Source organism: Gasterosteus aculeatus, chromosome 13, assembly GCF_964276395.1.
Source record: "Gasterosteus aculeatus chromosome 13, fGasAcu3.hap1.1, whole genome shotgun sequence".
NCBI lineage: Eukaryota > Metazoa > Chordata > Actinopteri > Perciformes > Gasterosteidae > Gasterosteus > Gasterosteus aculeatus.
Genome location: NC_135701.1, coordinates 13,192,403 through 13,209,773, shown reverse-complemented (window position 1 = coordinate 13,209,773; position 17,371 = coordinate 13,192,403). Strand labels below are relative to the sequence as shown.

The window sequence follows — 17,371 nt, the reverse complement described above, 5'->3', positions numbered from 1 at the left end:
GCCTGCACAGGCAACCTTAGCTTTCTGAGAAACCGCATCATATTACATAACAAGACTTTACAGACTTTAAAGCCTTGAAATGCCTACAGGCCTACAGCGTATTTTTACCCTGATTTACTATACCAGTTAGTCAGACCGGGTGACACTTTCGCTGACCTGTAGTCAGACGATACCTGCCAGTGTTCTGCGAGAAGGAAAATGTATTTTACTGTGACAACGGTTGGATAAGTAGCCTGTAATAGTGATCAGGCCGGCCAGTCAGTCAAACAGCCATGCGGTCAGACATACAGATGATGAGTTTCCCAACAGCGGTACTGCTTCCTTCCTTCCCTCCTTCCCTGACGCCACAAACGGCCTCAGGGACTAAAAGCTTAACTGAGGCAGAGGTCCCTTAACCTCTTTTCATTAGTTACATCACAGAAATAGACCGATGGACACAAACTTCATCAACAATTATAGCTGTTGTATAAATATGGGAGAGAATTGCATTCATATCAATGCTTTTATTTTATTTTATTATTTTAATAAAATTAAAATCCTTTTAAGCTGTCAAATGATGCTAAATGCAGTTAATGTAATTTATTTTTAACCCCAGCTCACAAGATACAATATACAAGAGACTTGAAAATGGAGCGCTCCTTGGTTTTCCCCTTGAGCATCATGTTAAAATTCAAAAGTAACCTTTGCCCTTTGCTTACTAGTGCAGTAGTCTGTAATTGCATTTTGAAATGTTACTGTCTGCCGGGTCTTCACAAAGGGATAAGACATTGTGTTTCGACCAACAGGTGTTCAGAAAAGCTGCTTATGTAACTGCTAGGCTCAGTGTATCAGTTGGAGGAGAATATCAAAGCCTTCTAGATAACAAAGCATCAAAGCTATTGTGGGTGTGATAAAAGTCTGGTTGTATGTTGGTGTTTGACTCACTATGAAGATAAAAATGTTCTCAAAGAAAGATGAAATTGTCTTATTTCCTCCATTTTTGATGTTGGTATGTCTGTTTTTGTGTTTAAAATCCTGTAAACTAATGGCTTTCTCAAACTCTGCACCCAGGCGGTGAACTTCTGGCAAGTTCTGGTGATGAATGACGAGCACACAGAGCGTCGGTACCTGCTCTACTTCCTGTTGGCCTGGGGACTTCCTGCTCTGGTCATCATTGTCCTGGTCGTCGTCTTGCTTGGCGGCTTCGGATGGACCATACACACTGTATACGGGCTGGTTCAAGGAGACGTGTGAGTGGACATTGAAAAACACTTGCGTTCAACAAATATACCCACAAGTGGTCTTTAAACGGATGGAAGGGAAGTGGAAGTGAAACTACACTACGGTGATCTGTCGGGACTCGTCACGGTGTATTTTAATTTCGGTCTGAGTCAGCCACAGTGATTTCACTTTCTTTTTTCAGGCTTAGGTAAATTCCACTTTGGGCTAGTCTAGAACAAACAGAAAGGTGACATCATGCGAGAAGGTAGCTTCCCCAATCAAACGAACGAATGTGCCCACATAGAAACTTGAAAGGAGAAAGGGTGGCACCTTAAATATCCCACACACCGTTTGGCTTTGTGTGCTGTCTGTATATCTGTGTGCTTTACCTAAAAATAACATGTGACGTAAACCTGAATCCTAGACCACAACAGATGAGGTCACATTATTAAAATCAACAACGCAATTGTTCTTAATCAGCTGTGTGCCTTGCGTTCGTGCGGTATCTAAACCCAGTTAAATTGAGTTTGTTTGATCAAGCACACATGACAGGCAAAGTCTAATGCTGACAGAGATCAAACCCTTAAATCCCAGCTAAAGTTAGCCAGAGGTCTTAGGTGTGGCTGTTATTCTTGGGATAGAGTGTGTACTGTGTGCACGTTTCCTGCGAGTGGGTTTGTGCGAGACAGTGAGCGTACACATGAGAGATTCAAGGAAACAGAGGAGTATTCAGTTACCCTGGAAGAGCACCTTCCTCTTGCAGGGTTATGAGGCGTCCTTTGAATTCCTTCTCTCCGTTTTCCGTTTCTCAGTTTGGTTGAGAACGTGTTTAGTGCGTTGGACCTCATTTTATTTTTATTGCGGGACCTAAATTGTTCAGCTTTGAATTGACCTGTCTTCATACAAGAATGAATACAAGTAAATATACAAGTAAAGTAGAGCATAAAAGCCAGATTATTAAACTGTGAGATAAGAGTAAAATACTATGATAAAAGTAGCAAAAAATGAAATGATGATTATTGAATCATGGAACAGATGGTTATTTGTAAAATTTGTATTTGTATTTATTATTTTTACTTACATTTACACTTATTTTTATTTACCTACATTATTTTGGGATTTTATGATACAGACACAAAATGATTTTATTCTGATGACCTACATATACCAAAGTATACACTTATTATTATGCAACATCATAATTTTGAATTTATTGTTTTTCATACAGTATGTCGTCCTATCTCACTTAGGTCAAGCATTACACATACATTGGTTATAAGATGTCTTAATATAAATCAGTTGCAGTTGCATCACACTTCCCCAGTTAATCTCACTATAATTTGTAGTGGAAAAAATAATGTATACGTAGCTGAAACGTGGGATCAACTGTGTTGGCTGGACGGACTGATTCGTGGCATTCATTACCATGGCAACGTTCAAGTTCTAGAGTTAATATATACTTTACCTTTAGATCAGTTGTTCCTTAAACCAGGCCCTGTGCTTAAGTGACCCACTTATCCCACTGCGTTCATGTGCAGAAAAGATATAATCCCATCGGGATTTCAGTAAAACTGCCCATAAAATGACATTGCTCGCTTTATTCCTCTCCCAGACTATAAAGTAAATTAAATCGGCCTCTGCATAATGTGTTTGGATTTTTCTTTCCTGTGAAACTTTCCTTACAATAAGATCTCATCCTCTCACAAGGCCACAGCCGTACAAATATCCATATTCGAGTGTGTTTAAATTCTCATAGTCTCGCTGTCTTGCTGGTCAGTGGTGATGCAATGCTTTATTTGGCATACCTCATGTTATGTTGTGGCTAGCATGGCCCCAATTATTTCTCTGCAGTTACTCAGACATGCCGTGAGATCCCATCTGTGCTTCACACTCCCACCCAACCAGGGGCCCAACTTGTTTTGTGAAAAGACAAGAGTCACATGAGTGTTTTGATAGTTGTTTGGCAGTTAACAGTTCATATGAGGATGTTGATTTTCCCAGAGAAAGATCTTCGTTTAAGCTTCAAAACGCATCTGATTGGACAGAAGCAAGGAAAAGACTCCCGAGATTTCCCAGGAAAAATAATTAGGCTGGCTCACATCAAAGATAACTAGATTAGAAGCTTCCTCTTCACCTTTGTCGGTTATGCAGGATCATCATATGAACTGAAATAACTATTCTATATTTACCAGATAAAACGTATTTGTGAAAGTTGAAGAAATGCAGTCTTAACCCGTTTCCCATATTTTAGAGCTTTACCTTTTTATGGATGCAAACTTCCTCTCTTTTAATCCCCTCTTTTTTCCACATACATTCTGCATATTTCTATCTACATAAACTGAAGAAGAAAAACAGGGAATCACTTTCAATGTTGTTGGTTCTCCCTTTAGGTGCTTCATCCCAAACATCTATGCAGCTCTGTGCACAGCGGTGCTGGTGCCTCTCATCTGTCTGGTTGCGGTCATGGTGGTGTTCATCCACGCCTACCAGGTCACTCAGCAGTGGAAGGCCTACGACGACATTTACAGAGGACGAACCAACAGCACAGGTACCGATACGCCATGTGTGTTCTCAAACAATAAATGTACACAGTTGTCAATAGGCGTAGATGTGAGTTAAATAAATAAAATCTCTGTGCACATGCAAACATAAGAAAACAAGTTAGATCACACAGTCTCTCTCTATCTGCACCACAAAAACAAATAACGTTCTACCAGGACCTAGATTGCATCCACCCTTATTTTTGTCTAAAACTTTCAGCCCTTATTTTGCTCATCTTGCAGGCTACACCCCTGTCTGCTGTGTGTGTAACTATGGTGTTAAGGATTCAAGAACAAAACAATAGCTGCCTCCCCTAATGAGAAAAGGCTGACAGACATTTTGTTTTGCACTTAAATAGACAAAATAGACAAAGATTTGTGGATACAACGTCAAACCTTTACTTTGTGCATTATGCTTATTAGCAAATAAATACCCCACGCATGAAGATGTGAGCCAAATCGCTTTAGTGCCTCTGTCATGGCTTTACTCAGTGGCCATCGGGGAGAATCAGCTGGCTTTAGCTTGTGTTGCTCAGTCAAGGCCCTCCAATGACAAAGCAAAGCCTGAATTAGTGCCAGTCATTTGGCTGGTAAGCGGTTTGCCCCACACACTGTGTGTGGCCTCTGAAGTAGTGTGGGAAACCAAAACAGTGCTTTGCTGGGCTGCAGGTAGGTGTGCATTATTAATGAGAGCAACACTCTCATTAAAAAAAAACAGGCTCAGGCTCGAGATCAGATTGAAGGATTTCTGATTGGCAGGAGCATTTTACTGTGACAGTGCTGACAACAGAGATCAACAGAGATCAAAAGTAGACTGGATAGGTTTTTGGGGGAGTTGAGGGATAAGGAGACTTAGAATTTGGTACTGTACTGTGTTGAATCAGTAAAAAACAAGGAAGCAGTCGACTTAGCAAAGCAAACAAGGCAGCTTCAAAACTCCTTATTTACACTTAGAGAGAAAAAGAGAACGAGAGTAAATACTGAGAAAGGCAGGCACAGCCAATTCTATTCATAGCAGCCGTCTAAAGTCCGGAGCGAGTTTTTGGGTCACAAGGGCAGAGGACAGAACAACCCTCAAGGTGTGAAAATTATTATTATTAAAGTCCACGGTTCAGTGCTGGTTGCAGCTTTAGTTTTATTTGAACGCACAATGACAAAATACCATCACACAGAAACATGCAAATACTTATATAAGCATGCAACAAAATAAACAGGGTGCACTCTCAGCCCTGTCCAGCTCTTTGCGGTACACTTTATCAGTAAAGGCTTTATCTCAACGTGTCCAAAGTCCAAAGCAGAGTAAAACAGAACTGTTCTCTACCGTTGAAGAGGTTTTGTGGTTTAAAAAGTACTGTTACAAGAGCCTTCATCAGTTTCAGCCAGGCAATGTGTGGTAGTCAGACAACACACCAATCACAAAAGCTGTGATTTGCCTTGATTACTCTTCAGATGTTTTGCTTTACCTTGACGTTCCCATCCAGCAGAGATTTTTGCAGATCCTGAGGGATAGCCGATGCTATTGGAACAATGAATCTTCATGTCAACAATATTTTCAAATGCAGCAACAACTGACGAGTGAGAAAAAAAAAAGAACGTATGTTCTATTCACAACACATCAGTAAGCTTTAAGTTTACACACATATGACCTGTGAGGGGGGTGTTATTGCGTGCTCAGCGCACACTTCTTACAGCTTGTTGTTATTACAGCTGCTGAACTCTCGGTGACAGTGGTGTCATCGCTTATCGAGTTTCTACCCCGGCTGTTTTTGTTGAACCTGTGTTCTCCGCTCAGTTTGTCTTTTCCCACCAGGAACCGGCTCTGGTCAAACGTAAATCGAGGCCTGTGCTCCTGAGGAGAAAAGTAGCTTCTTCCTTTCCAGAGAAATTAAAAAATTAAAAAAGCAGAAATTGCATAATTGGAGGTCAAACTTCTTAGCTCTGACAGGGGAACACATTACCATTACATCCTTCAGCATCACCCCCGCTAAGAGTTGAGACTTCACACAAATACTATAACTATATTCCCACTTATATTAGCAGAAAATGTGTGCCTGCTCTGCGTCTTTCTGTTCCTTCTTAGTGGTATCAGTCAGCATTTGGCTGTGGCTGTTCTTCCTGTGGGAGCTCTGGTCTGTCCACAGACTAAAACTTGCTTACATGGTTGGAAAACTTAAACCAAGCAGGGTGGAGATGTGCAAAATAGAAGCGAGCGATGTGAATAAAATGGTTTGATTTGGTGAAAGACTGGTGAAAGAGACTAAGAGAAAGCCTGAAAAGCAAGAGATGAACAAGTTTATGAAGCAGATTAATCATCTCTGAACAAACATACACCAAAATAACAAACAAAAAGAGACTAGGTGTTAAAAAAAATAATGCTGAAGCATCAGAAAACAAAGACCAGAGTATTGGCAGAATGAAAAAAGACTTACAGGAAATAAGTCTCAAAAGAAAAGGGACATAAAGGAAAAATATGAGTGGGAGGAAACACGGCCAAAAAAGGACAAGAAGGAAAGCTGCAGGAAAATAAGGAGCAGAGTGAAGCTGACCGAGTGGTGGAAGTGGCACCTCAGTGGGGGCATTTTGTGCAAACCTCCGGCCAGTGCTGTGTGTTTCCATCCTACTTGTGAAGTGAACTGCCCAGTCTGTCCTACATAACCCCAACCAGAAAACCACGGAGTGACTCAGCACTTTAGTTTGAAAGTGGGACATTTTCCCTTCGGAACCAAAGCATTTATGTGTGCCGACGGTACAGATTATTTGGAACACAATGCCTTTACCCTTTTTCCAATACCCTCCAATATAGATAGATCACACCCAAGTGCTAAGAACTCTTTTTCTCATTTGATTGATTAACCCAGTAAACATTGTTAACTTGAGTTTCTTGTCTCAATCAGTAGTTCCAAGTATATGTCATTACAGCATGATGGCCACATAGTAAACTAGTGTCTCGTCTAAGTAAGTAAAATAGACATTGAGGCAGTAGTCTTTATAGTTCACTGGCTACCTTCTTTCTGAAAGGTTCCATGGCATTGTCAGGTCTGTTGTCCCTGTTTTTGTCTTCAGAATTTAACCATTTCATTAAAGGTCCAAACTTTAGAACATAGATTTTTAAACAATACTCCACTGACCAATTGGAGAGGCTGATAGATTATGTCCTCATCTTTTACAATCCTTTATTATTTTCACCTGAATGAAACAAGTAATGAGTAATATTTACCAAACCTCTTTCTCTGTCGGGATGACTCAGTCTTGACAGTTGACAGTCTGCTCCCAAATGGCATTTTGTTTGTCATCTAATTAGCCATTCAAATAATAGCCAACATTTTGCAATGAGGGTTAGACCAAGATCTGAAATAAAGATTGTAAGATGATTGTATAACACTCTCGCGCCATCAATCATGACTAGTACAATGGGTATGTACATGTCTGTCCTTACCTTTTAGATCAAGTCTGAGGTTGTAGGTAGTCACCTCTGCTTGTGTAACGTGACCTAATGTACTGTATGAACTCTGACAGCTAGTGGGTTAGTTGCAACAGAAGGGCTCAGTTTAGAGCCACGTGCAGAAAGACCTCTCGCTGGTCTCGTCTTATCTAAGAAACACTTAACGCAGTCCAAATTTAGCAAATGTGATTCAGCGTTTTTCTGCTTGCTGTGAGTGTTCATTGGAAACAACATGCATGAGAAAGAGGAAGCATTTCAGCATACGGTCAACTGTCCAGTGTTGGAGTGTGTATTACAGAGGTATGAAGGGAGTCCCACCTATCTCCGTAATGGTGGTTAATTTAAATTAAGTTATGTCACTTTTTCAGTGGTACTACAGGTAGATTCAGTCTCCAGACTACTGGCCACAAGGTTCGGCCCTCAATATTAGTTTTATTCCTGTGAATTTTTAACATTATTACTAGGCTGTTAGTAGTCATATGAATATTTTCACAAGTAAAATTATTGTGCTCACTAGCATTTAGATCATTAACAGCAATATTGGAAAATGCTCAGAAGATTAAGCACTGAGTGCGTCAAATTGGCTCCTGGCTGCTTGCGTGTGTGCACGTACCGAACTTGTGTTGTTGCTCTACAACTATCTACAGCAAGCACTAGTTTGGGCTTTAAACAGGGTGCACATGACTACATACATGTGGAGCACATGTGCTCATTTAGACTTTTGGACCAGAAACACTTCTCATCAACACATCACTTGCTGAGGGCGGTTAGATAGCAGGACACGAGGTTGAACATCTGGCCCTCGAGTGTGTTCAGAACAACATGGAGGTGAACAAGCTCAAAACTGAGGAGACGACAGTGGATCTCAGGTGGAGCGCCTGAGATTAAATGATTGATTTAATCTCAGGCGCTCCACCTGAGATCTGGTTGATTAAATGAAATCAACCATATTTTACGGTAGTCATAAAATGGATAATAAAATTAATTAATTTATGGGATTTAACCTTCACTGTTATCTTTTGCTCCAGAGGTGCCGCTGGTTCTCTACCTGTTCCTGCTCATCTCCCTGGTCTGGTTGTGGGCCGGCCTCCACATGGCCTACAGGGACCTGTGGATGCTCATCCTTTACGTCATCTTTAACTGCTTGCTGGTGAGCTCATTCAATTCTTTATCTTTTTGTTTGTCGACGTGCCTGCAAAGCTGTCTATGCTGGACTTGTTTATATGTTCTTTTTTATGCAGTTGTTTTACTCATTCACTCAAACTACAGCAGCATCCCCCCCACTTACTTTGCTTTCCACTCGGCCAAAAAGATTGTACTGAATTCTTAATCTAATCCAATTAGTGTCCTTAATTTTTACTGGTGCCATCCACATGAATCTCAGTTGTCATCTCATGTTAATATACTAAGTGCTGAGTTATGATATGAAACCAATATAATGAAATGTTTTGATTCTCAAGTAGAGTTTAAAAAAATGATTGATAGCCCTGATTACTTATTACCCCAAAGAATTTGGGTTTTGATTAACAGATTTCTTTCTTCTGTGTGTTCAGTAGTTTGTCAATATTGTTTGTGTTTCATTGATTGTAATGTCAGAGAGCTTCCTGGAAGTTACCACAAATAAAATAATGATGATGTAGGCTAGTAGGCAGGTGCTCGACCCGTGAGTATGTGTGTGTGTTTGTGTGCGCGCGCTTGCTTGCGGTTGTGTATGTGTGTGTGTGCGTCTGCGTTGTTGATTTAGAGAGCCAGAGAGTGATGAAGGCTACTTCATCTCACTTTGAAGCCCCGCTTTGATGTGTTGGCCGAGCAAGAAGAGCCTCAGGAGGGGAGAGAGAGAGAGTCGGGGTTATCACCGTGTCACATCTCTCCGGAGCCTCCCATCGCCGTTTCTCTGTCTCCACTCCCCATCTGTGCTTTGGTCTCCCCGTTCGCCTCTCCCCTAATATGCTGCGCCCTGTCTTCATCCCGCCTCTTTGCTCCATGTGTCAGAGATACGTAAAGAAAGCACAATGTAACTCACTCACTAAATATCTCTTCACGGATACAAACTCATTTGTACTTCAATCTAGTATAGCTTCAAACAGTTATATAACATTGTTTGGACTCAAATAATACCTCTAGTTTCAGTATTTGATTGCAATTAGACAATATACGTATCCATGGCCACATCTGTTATAGAAGACTCACTTTTTTGATCACACTGTGCATAAAATGATCAGTACTATTTTTATCTTTTTTCATGTCCGTAGTCTGAAAATATTGTGGTCTCTGTGGTCATCTTCTTAGAGACACCATCCGCTTGTAAAGTGTGCCATAACAGGTCTGTGGTAACTGGTGGTGAAATGTGGCATCAACATGCTAAAGACAACAGTGTTGCACTAAAGTAAACTTTTCCTGTTGGTAAACTGGCTAATGAAGAGAAGTGATGTCACTGCGAATGGCCGATGTCGCACTTAGCACTTGTTTAGGAGCTCCAATAGTTTGCCTCACTCTGTGACCTCATGTGGTCAGTTTATTCCACTGACCAATAGTTTGATGGTGCTTTTTAAAGTCAGTTGTCATCTGTTATTTATGCAAGTTTGTGAGTTCTGTAACGCGCACACACTTTTTTTTTCCTGAGGGATTAAGCGACCATTTATGTCTGACATTCCAAATTTTTTGACAAGACATGCTTCATTTATCTTTTGACGGGGTTCAAAATCTTGCTTTAATCCTGTGGGAACCTTTCAGATGAAAGTCATTTGTTCCCCCGTAGTGACCTTGTGCTTTAGTCCCTCGAGGCTTCCATGTTTCCTGCCTCCATTCCTTTGAAGTCTGCCTTCACACAAATAACATACGGGCATGTGCATAAAACCCCCGTCGCTAAACGGTTATCAGCTATGGGAAGACAAGTTGAGCGTCGCAGACAACTTTTCAAACTCGCTAAAACAACAAAAGGCCCTTTTTAAAAAGAACTATGGCGATTGATTTTCAATCCCATCTCCTACATCGCCTCGTCTCAGCGCAGACTACAACTGGAGCCTCTGGGATTTAGTCTGGAACGAGGAAGAATTCATCAGAGTGGAACAGACAGGTAAAGAGCGCCACGGCGCTTCAAGGACATTGATTAGCAGTAGACAAACCCGTCCGACCCGGTTTATACAAAACACCGATTTGCTCAAATACTCAACATTTTATTGAGCGGGGAGGAAAAACAGTTGCAGTTGTGTTAGAGTGAGACTTTTAAGAATGAATGAACGTGTGATGAAAGCTGATCCTGATAATGAGACAGAAAGTACACTTCTACTCATCAAGCACTCTCTTCATCTTGAACAGGAATTAGATTTTGAGGCTGATAACAGATCAAAGATATGAAAGAAGTTTTTCTGTTGCAATAATGTTCTGGTGCCGTTGTATGAAGTTCTGATTAAAGGAGTATTTACACAATGCTTTCAAAAGATTAGGTGCACAAGAAACCTTCAAATCTATGAACAAACTCACCCGTACTCAAACTCTTCAAATTATTCTTTGTGTTAAAAATTATACTTGCCTGTTGTACAAGCAGGTGCTACATAACTATTTATTAAGTTATTATTCCACTGGCTGCTTGTTTTTAACTATGTTATCTGTTCTAATCAGATCTGAAATGCTTTTATTTTCCATTTTGTTCATTGCCTCGAGTCTGTGATTCTGTTGCAAAGTACAGTGGAGCCTTTTCGTGCCTTGAAATAGTTGATTGCTGAATACGTTCAACTTCTGCAAATGCAACAGTTGTGTTTGCGATGGAGAGCAGATTCGGCTTTGCTTGTTGAGCACTGGGGTCGTAGGCGGCCTTTAGTCTGTGGCGGGGAATTCGTTTGAACCGACTGCATGTTGTTTTCTTTGTCTCATTTGTCCCATTTCCAATTTAGGACCACATCTGTGCCACATCCGGGTAAATTAGATTATATTAATGATCTAACCCCAGCAGCACCACTCCTCATTATCTCCTCCTGTGACAGCCCCCGTGCTGGTAAACCTTACCTTGTTTATCTTACCTTGCCATCCATAACAGTGAAACAGCACCATGCACCACTAAGATTCAATTCCACCCACGCTTACTCAAGCAGCCTTTGTACTGTGCTATAAATAGACACAGGGCATGGGTGTAATAACAAGACACACACCCATTCTTGTCCACACCCATGAAACCTGCAGAGGATTAGGATGTACAGGAAATAGATCTGTTGCTTCTGTGAGGACGTTATTTCCTCAAAAGGTTGAAAGGGAATATTGTATAAATTCTGCCGTTTTTAAATGAAAGGGACACTGTTTCACTCCTGTAAGTCAGATCAGAGGATTTTGTTGGCTTTTAATTTTCGCTTTGATTACCTTTACTTCCGCTTTGTGTTTGTGTCCTTGTCCCTTTCACCTGTCACAGACAACACACTTCTCTGGCTATTCTACACACTACATTTCAACATTCTCACCCATACTCCCTGTGCCTCTGCTCATGGTCCCTCTTCATATATCACCCTTTACCAACCACCTTTCCTGTCCTTCCTGTTCTCCTCGTGTTCTGTGCGTTCCATCTCTAAAGAAGAGGCCCCTCTAGTGCTCAGAGAACAGTTACATAACAAGCCTGTGGCAGTAAAGCCTGTTCCTCAGGCTGCACCCGACAAAGTCAGCTGCAACATACACAACCGTGCATTAAAACACACCTGGTTGCTTTTTTCACCGTTTTACACACATTTATACATTTGTGCACTCTTGTGCGTTCCGTTTCTGTCTGCAGTCATCGGCCAGTGATGGGTGTTGTGAAATACAGGAGGGCTCTGTGGCATTTGACACTCTGGTGAATAAGGGTAATTCACAGCCCGGCGCTGTTGACCAAGACGATTTGGTAATGACGAGGAAGTGGAGGAAGTAGACATACCACAGTGCCAATGATGTCATGGTTCATGGTGGATAATTCTCCATTAACCGTCCTGGAGGAGAGGCTGCTGCTAATGATTTCTTCATAACAACGGATCCTGCCGTTTATAGAAATTTTTGTTTATTTTGTTTTACAATTTTTACATATGGTCATTCCCATTTTAAGCATCCTGTCTTTGATCCCCGACATTACAAATAACTATATATATATATATATATATATATATATATATATATATATATATATATATATATATAGAGGAGTAGAGCGGGGGAAAATGTTCCTGATGCTGATTCTGTTCCTCTTTCTTTACAGGGCTTGTATGTGTTTGCTGTGTACTTCGTCATGCACAACCAGCTGTGTTGGCCGACTAAAGCCAGTTACACAGTGGAGATGAGCGGCCACGACAGTCCTGACTCTACCTACCAGGGTGGGGGACCCACCACTGTGGGGGGCGACATCAGCAAATCTACTCAGAACCTCATCAGTGCCATGGAGGAGGTACACGCACACACACACACACACACAGATCTGAACATGCGTAGCTGTTTAGGCTTCTGCTACTACTTAAACCACCATATTAAAATAAAAAAAACAATAAATCTTCACCTTCCCTCACGGTTTTCCACCTGTAAATGTTCCTCTCCCCCGTCTTTTTCCCATGGCTCTGTGTACCCATTACTGGTCCTCCTTCACACATTTCTCCCATCAGCTGAGCGTGAGCCCACGGAGAACATTCATGTTCACTGTCTGCTTGACTCACTCGCCTTTATAATGTCCTCTCAACTCATCTTACGATCTTCATTTCAGATCTGCACATCCCATGCAAGCAAAAAACAAAATGAAGTACACACATGCGGTGTTCCGTAGAGCGTCTGTGTTCTAAGCAACTTTGTCCCTGGAGAACACCCTATAAGGACTGTGCTGGTATGAGGGAGAAGAAAGGGGCGGTGTAACTTCATTACTCCCCCTTGGCTCCCTCTGTCTCGTTCCCTCTCCACTCATAGTAATCCAGTGATCTTGTTTTATTCATGAGAGCACACTCCTCCTTCTCTGCCATTTGGCTACGGGCCAGTGAGTAAAATAAGGCCGCGGATAGAGACCGCGACGTGAGTGTTGGATGAGTGACGATTTGTGGAGTGAATTGGTGGAAAGGAAATTGAAAACGAGATAAAAACAGGGAGACGAGCAGACAATTCAAGATCTGAATAGCTTATTAAATGGTTTGAGTCATCCGCTCTCTGCCTGCATTTAAAGTGGATATGACAGAGTTGAGGTGACTGGTGACGCCTAATTCACCTCTCTCGGACGTTGTGTACCGGTTACAGCCTAGCAAGCTTCAGAAGCTCGTGCAACACGTCCATTAATCCATGAACACGGAGAGATGAGGCGTTCATAATAAATGAACAATGGTGGAAAAACAAAAAGCTTTGTCTGGTTGTTAAAAAGATGGAAATTCAAACATGTTATTTGAGACTCTGCTACTTTCTTTTTTCTTTTGCATGAATATGTTTTTATCCCCCATAAGAAATATTACTAAATGAAATGCTTTCACCTGTCTAAATGTGATAGCAGCCAAATGTTCTGGGTGTTAAGCTGATTCAGAATGAAACCCTAAACCCAACGGCCGTGCTCTCACCCCACGAACCAGCCGTGACCCTGTCTGTTGGCCTTAACACTTCGGGGTACCGGGGCAACGTGCACTCTGCCTGACCCTGACTCATCACAGGCATGATTACACGGCTGACAGACACAGCCATCCTCTCGATTAAGTGTGTGTGCGCCTGTGTCTGTGTGTGTTGCGTGTGCATTGATATTGAGAATGGTTGACCTTATTTTCCCTTGTGTTCATGTGGAGTCCATGTTTTGAAGCCAGCATTGTGTGCATTGTGACACATAAATGTACAACACACACAATGTTTAATCAATTGGTTGCAAGTCTTTTATTATATATCGTATCTCTTATAGCTCTTATCTCAGAGAGTGAATGAATATAAAAAGACGCACCTGTGTATCTGTGAGTTCCAGGTGTCAGCAGACTGGGAGCGAGCATCGCTGCAGCCCGGCAGTCATCCCAGCAGTGTGTTTAAACCCAGTCCTGTGATGGGGACGTACTCCACCGAGGGAGGCTTCATCAACAGCAATCTAGTCACCGCAGACGAGGAGTCGCAGGAGTTTGACGACCTTATATTTGCCTTAAAAACTGGTGAGTACCCAACCAATAAATGGGCTTCCAAAAGTATTGTTATTCCTCCTCAGGCTCAAAACTCAACTTTCTTGTCAAATATTTGTTCATCATCACACTTATATTTCTTACTTATTTCTACAAAAAAAAATGTAAGAGATGCATAAAACTCAGATTTTATATCTCATATTGCATAATGGTTTCAGTTTATTCATGAGGACTTTTATTGAGGCATAAGATGAGCAACATCTCCAACACTGATCTTTCCAGCAGAATGCACAACAGTAAAAATAAATGGCAGCAACCTAATCGTTTATTGAACTTTCTTTTGGGTATCAATAGTGCTATCACAAACCTGTCTAAATGTTTACAGGTTCAAAGTCTAGTCAAGCCAATATGACTTGTTGGCCACAATACTATTTCAACCATTAAAGGAACATAACATAAACTTCTACAAAAAAAAAGAAATAAACTTTTTAATTAGGCATGTGACTTATATAAAATATATAAAGTATGTTGCTATTTTTGTGTCTGGGTATTTGATTATTTCATAATATGCATACTTACACTTCGATATTTACTGTATTAAGGTCAGCCCTACTTAGTCATTCCTCTGTTTACCCTAAATCTCTCTGCTGCCATGGAAACCATTCTTCCTCTTTTGTCATCCATATTTAATGAGCCCAAACTGGCCCAAACTGCTCACTGATACATTACCAACAGACACACAGGCCGTCCTCTCCTCAGTCTTTGAAATCAAGTAATTACTTCACAGTGTCTGAATAAGAATCAGGTGCAGTTGAACAACAACCAGCACCAGCCTCAGTTCACCGGGACGCTCTTCTGCTGTTTAATACGACTCCACACCGGAGAGAAAAGCACTAGAGAGATGCGATGCAGTGATGCTTTCCCGAATCTCAATCAAGAATCTGCTCCAGCCTCAAATTGTCAAAGCTAACACTTGCAGTATAGTTAAATTACGGCATACTGAAAAAAAACAATGCTAGCGTCCTGAGGTTTGATTTGTCTTTTCAGAGACGTTTGACCTGTTTGGACATAGCAGGCTTTGACTCTTGAGATTTGTTCAAGTACCTCTGTGGATCACAAGCCAATATGCAGCAGCACTTGATACCTGCTAGCATGCATCCCAGGAAAACAAAACTTGTTGCCATGGAAATATCCAAATTGAAAGTCTGTCCTGGCAGGTGTGAGTTCAAGGGACTTGCGGGTGTTAATGAATGTGGATTAGCCTAAGAGGATAGTGTTACACTCAGTAAAAAACAAACCCCTCTTATTTTAATGTGGTTTATGTGTTGCACCATGTCGAACAGTTGTTGCAGAAAGACGCGAGGCGACGGCCTCGGGGCTGCAGCATCCAGGCCAGGGGATTTATTGGTGCCCTCATCCGCAAACTCAGCAGTATTAAGTTGTCTATTTTATTCAATATTATTGAATTATTCAATATTATTGAATTATTGAATTATACTTAATTTGGTTAGTGAAACAATAACATATACACACACACACAGAAACACACTCGTACTTTCAGCATATGTAGAACGACTGAGAGCTGATCATTAACACGTTGGGTTTACTGTGAAAGGTCAGCTTTTTCGTATGAATGTCAGAGAGTGACTGATTATGTCACAGGAGTCACACGTTACCTTATTCTGTACGTTCACCAGAAGGAAAACAAGCTGAAAATACCTGTTTTCTTTGCTTTATTGACAACGCTCAAATATATCTGTGCAATTCAACTTGTAACTTACTAGAACAATTACCGTGAGTAAATATATTGAGATCCAAAATATCTGATACCATTTTGTATGCTATTGGATAAGCCGACTATGACATTTAGCACATGACACAAACAACGACTAATCAGCACAGCAAACGATTTGTTGCACTGAGTTGATGAAACAGTGTTGGTTGGTCCACTACTGTTGATTATTAAGGTATATAAGTAATGTAATATAAGAAGAAAAAAGAAAAGAAAAAGAAAAAATCACATCTTTGGATGAAATTGAAATCTGACTTTTTCCATCTATTTTAGGGACCGGCCTTAATTTGAGTGACAACGAGTCATTACCTGGAAGCCATGACGGAGGGAGCATAAACAACTCCCAAATAGTTGAACTGAGACGAATCCCCATCGCCGACACACACCTCTAACCTGTCCCCCTCACACACTCCCAAGACCTCTACTCTTCACAAAAATTACAACACAGTATTTTTATATTATGAAATGGTTTTGCACTAAAACACTGTTTTTTTCAACTTTTCATATCGTTGTTTGAATCTGTATGAATCTGTATTTTTATTTTATTGTTTATGTATATATATGAACCTATACATACATGTTTTACTAAATACTAAGTCCTCAATGAAGTTGTTTTCCTGTATGTATATTTGGATTTTTTTTTTCCTAGAAGTAAATGAGATGTAGCCGATCACTTGGCAGAACCACTGCGGGTGAGAATGGACATTGTGTAACATTGTTAATAAACGATTTACCATATGTTTTACATTAGCCTGGGATGACTTAATCTTTACTACTCATATGCTGTCAATAAAGTCAGTCTATCACCGGAGGGTGCCTCTCGCAGTTATGTAAAGGAGTCACTGCGGGGTCAAGGGTCACGCCCTCATGCAGCATGCATGGTTTGTGTTGATGATCAATGACTCTACAGTGACGAGGTCTGGCAGCTCTGCAACAAATCTCAAAATAACAAAAATGTAAGCAATGCCGACCACAATGTGCGGAATATTCAAGATACCGCAAAAGTGTAGTAACCTGAGCTCTTCAGGGAATCCATTTTACTTAACAACATACATTTGTATGTTGTTAAGTAAAATGGAAGGCTCACTTTTGATCTGCTCTGCACAATCGGTCAGTGTGAATGTACAAGCAAAACTTACTCTAAATAGACTCTCATGGAGCTTCGAATTCACGGAATCCAAAGTCTATTGACCCTTGGACTGACCTGAAACCACTATTTGCACATGAGCCTGTCACTATTAATGGGAAAGTAAGACCAAGACTTTGAAAAAACAAAGAGCTACATTAATTTGTTGCCACTCGAGCCGTTGCTTGCTCGTCACAGCTA

At 41.0% G+C, this 17,371-nt stretch overlaps 1 protein-coding gene across 1 annotated transcript in view; it reads left to right on the top strand.

Moving 5' to 3' along the window:
• Positions 1-16,855, top strand: part of adgrv1 (adhesion G protein-coupled receptor V1) — an 84,325-nt gene extending 67,470 nt beyond the window's left edge. The window contains exons 91-96 of the mRNA XM_078087618.1: positions 1,051-1,229; positions 3,591-3,748; positions 8,211-8,332; positions 12,395-12,580; positions 14,108-14,285; positions 16,318-16,855. Coding sequence (XP_077943744.1) covers positions 1,051-1,229; positions 3,591-3,748; positions 8,211-8,332; positions 12,395-12,580; positions 14,108-14,285; positions 16,318-16,436 — 942 coding nt within the window. The 3' untranslated portion in view covers positions 16,437-16,855. The remainder of the gene's footprint in view (positions 1-1,050; positions 1,230-3,590; positions 3,749-8,210; positions 8,333-12,394; positions 12,581-14,107; positions 14,286-16,317) is intronic.
• The last annotated feature ends 516 nt before the right edge of the window (positions 16,856-17,371 follow it).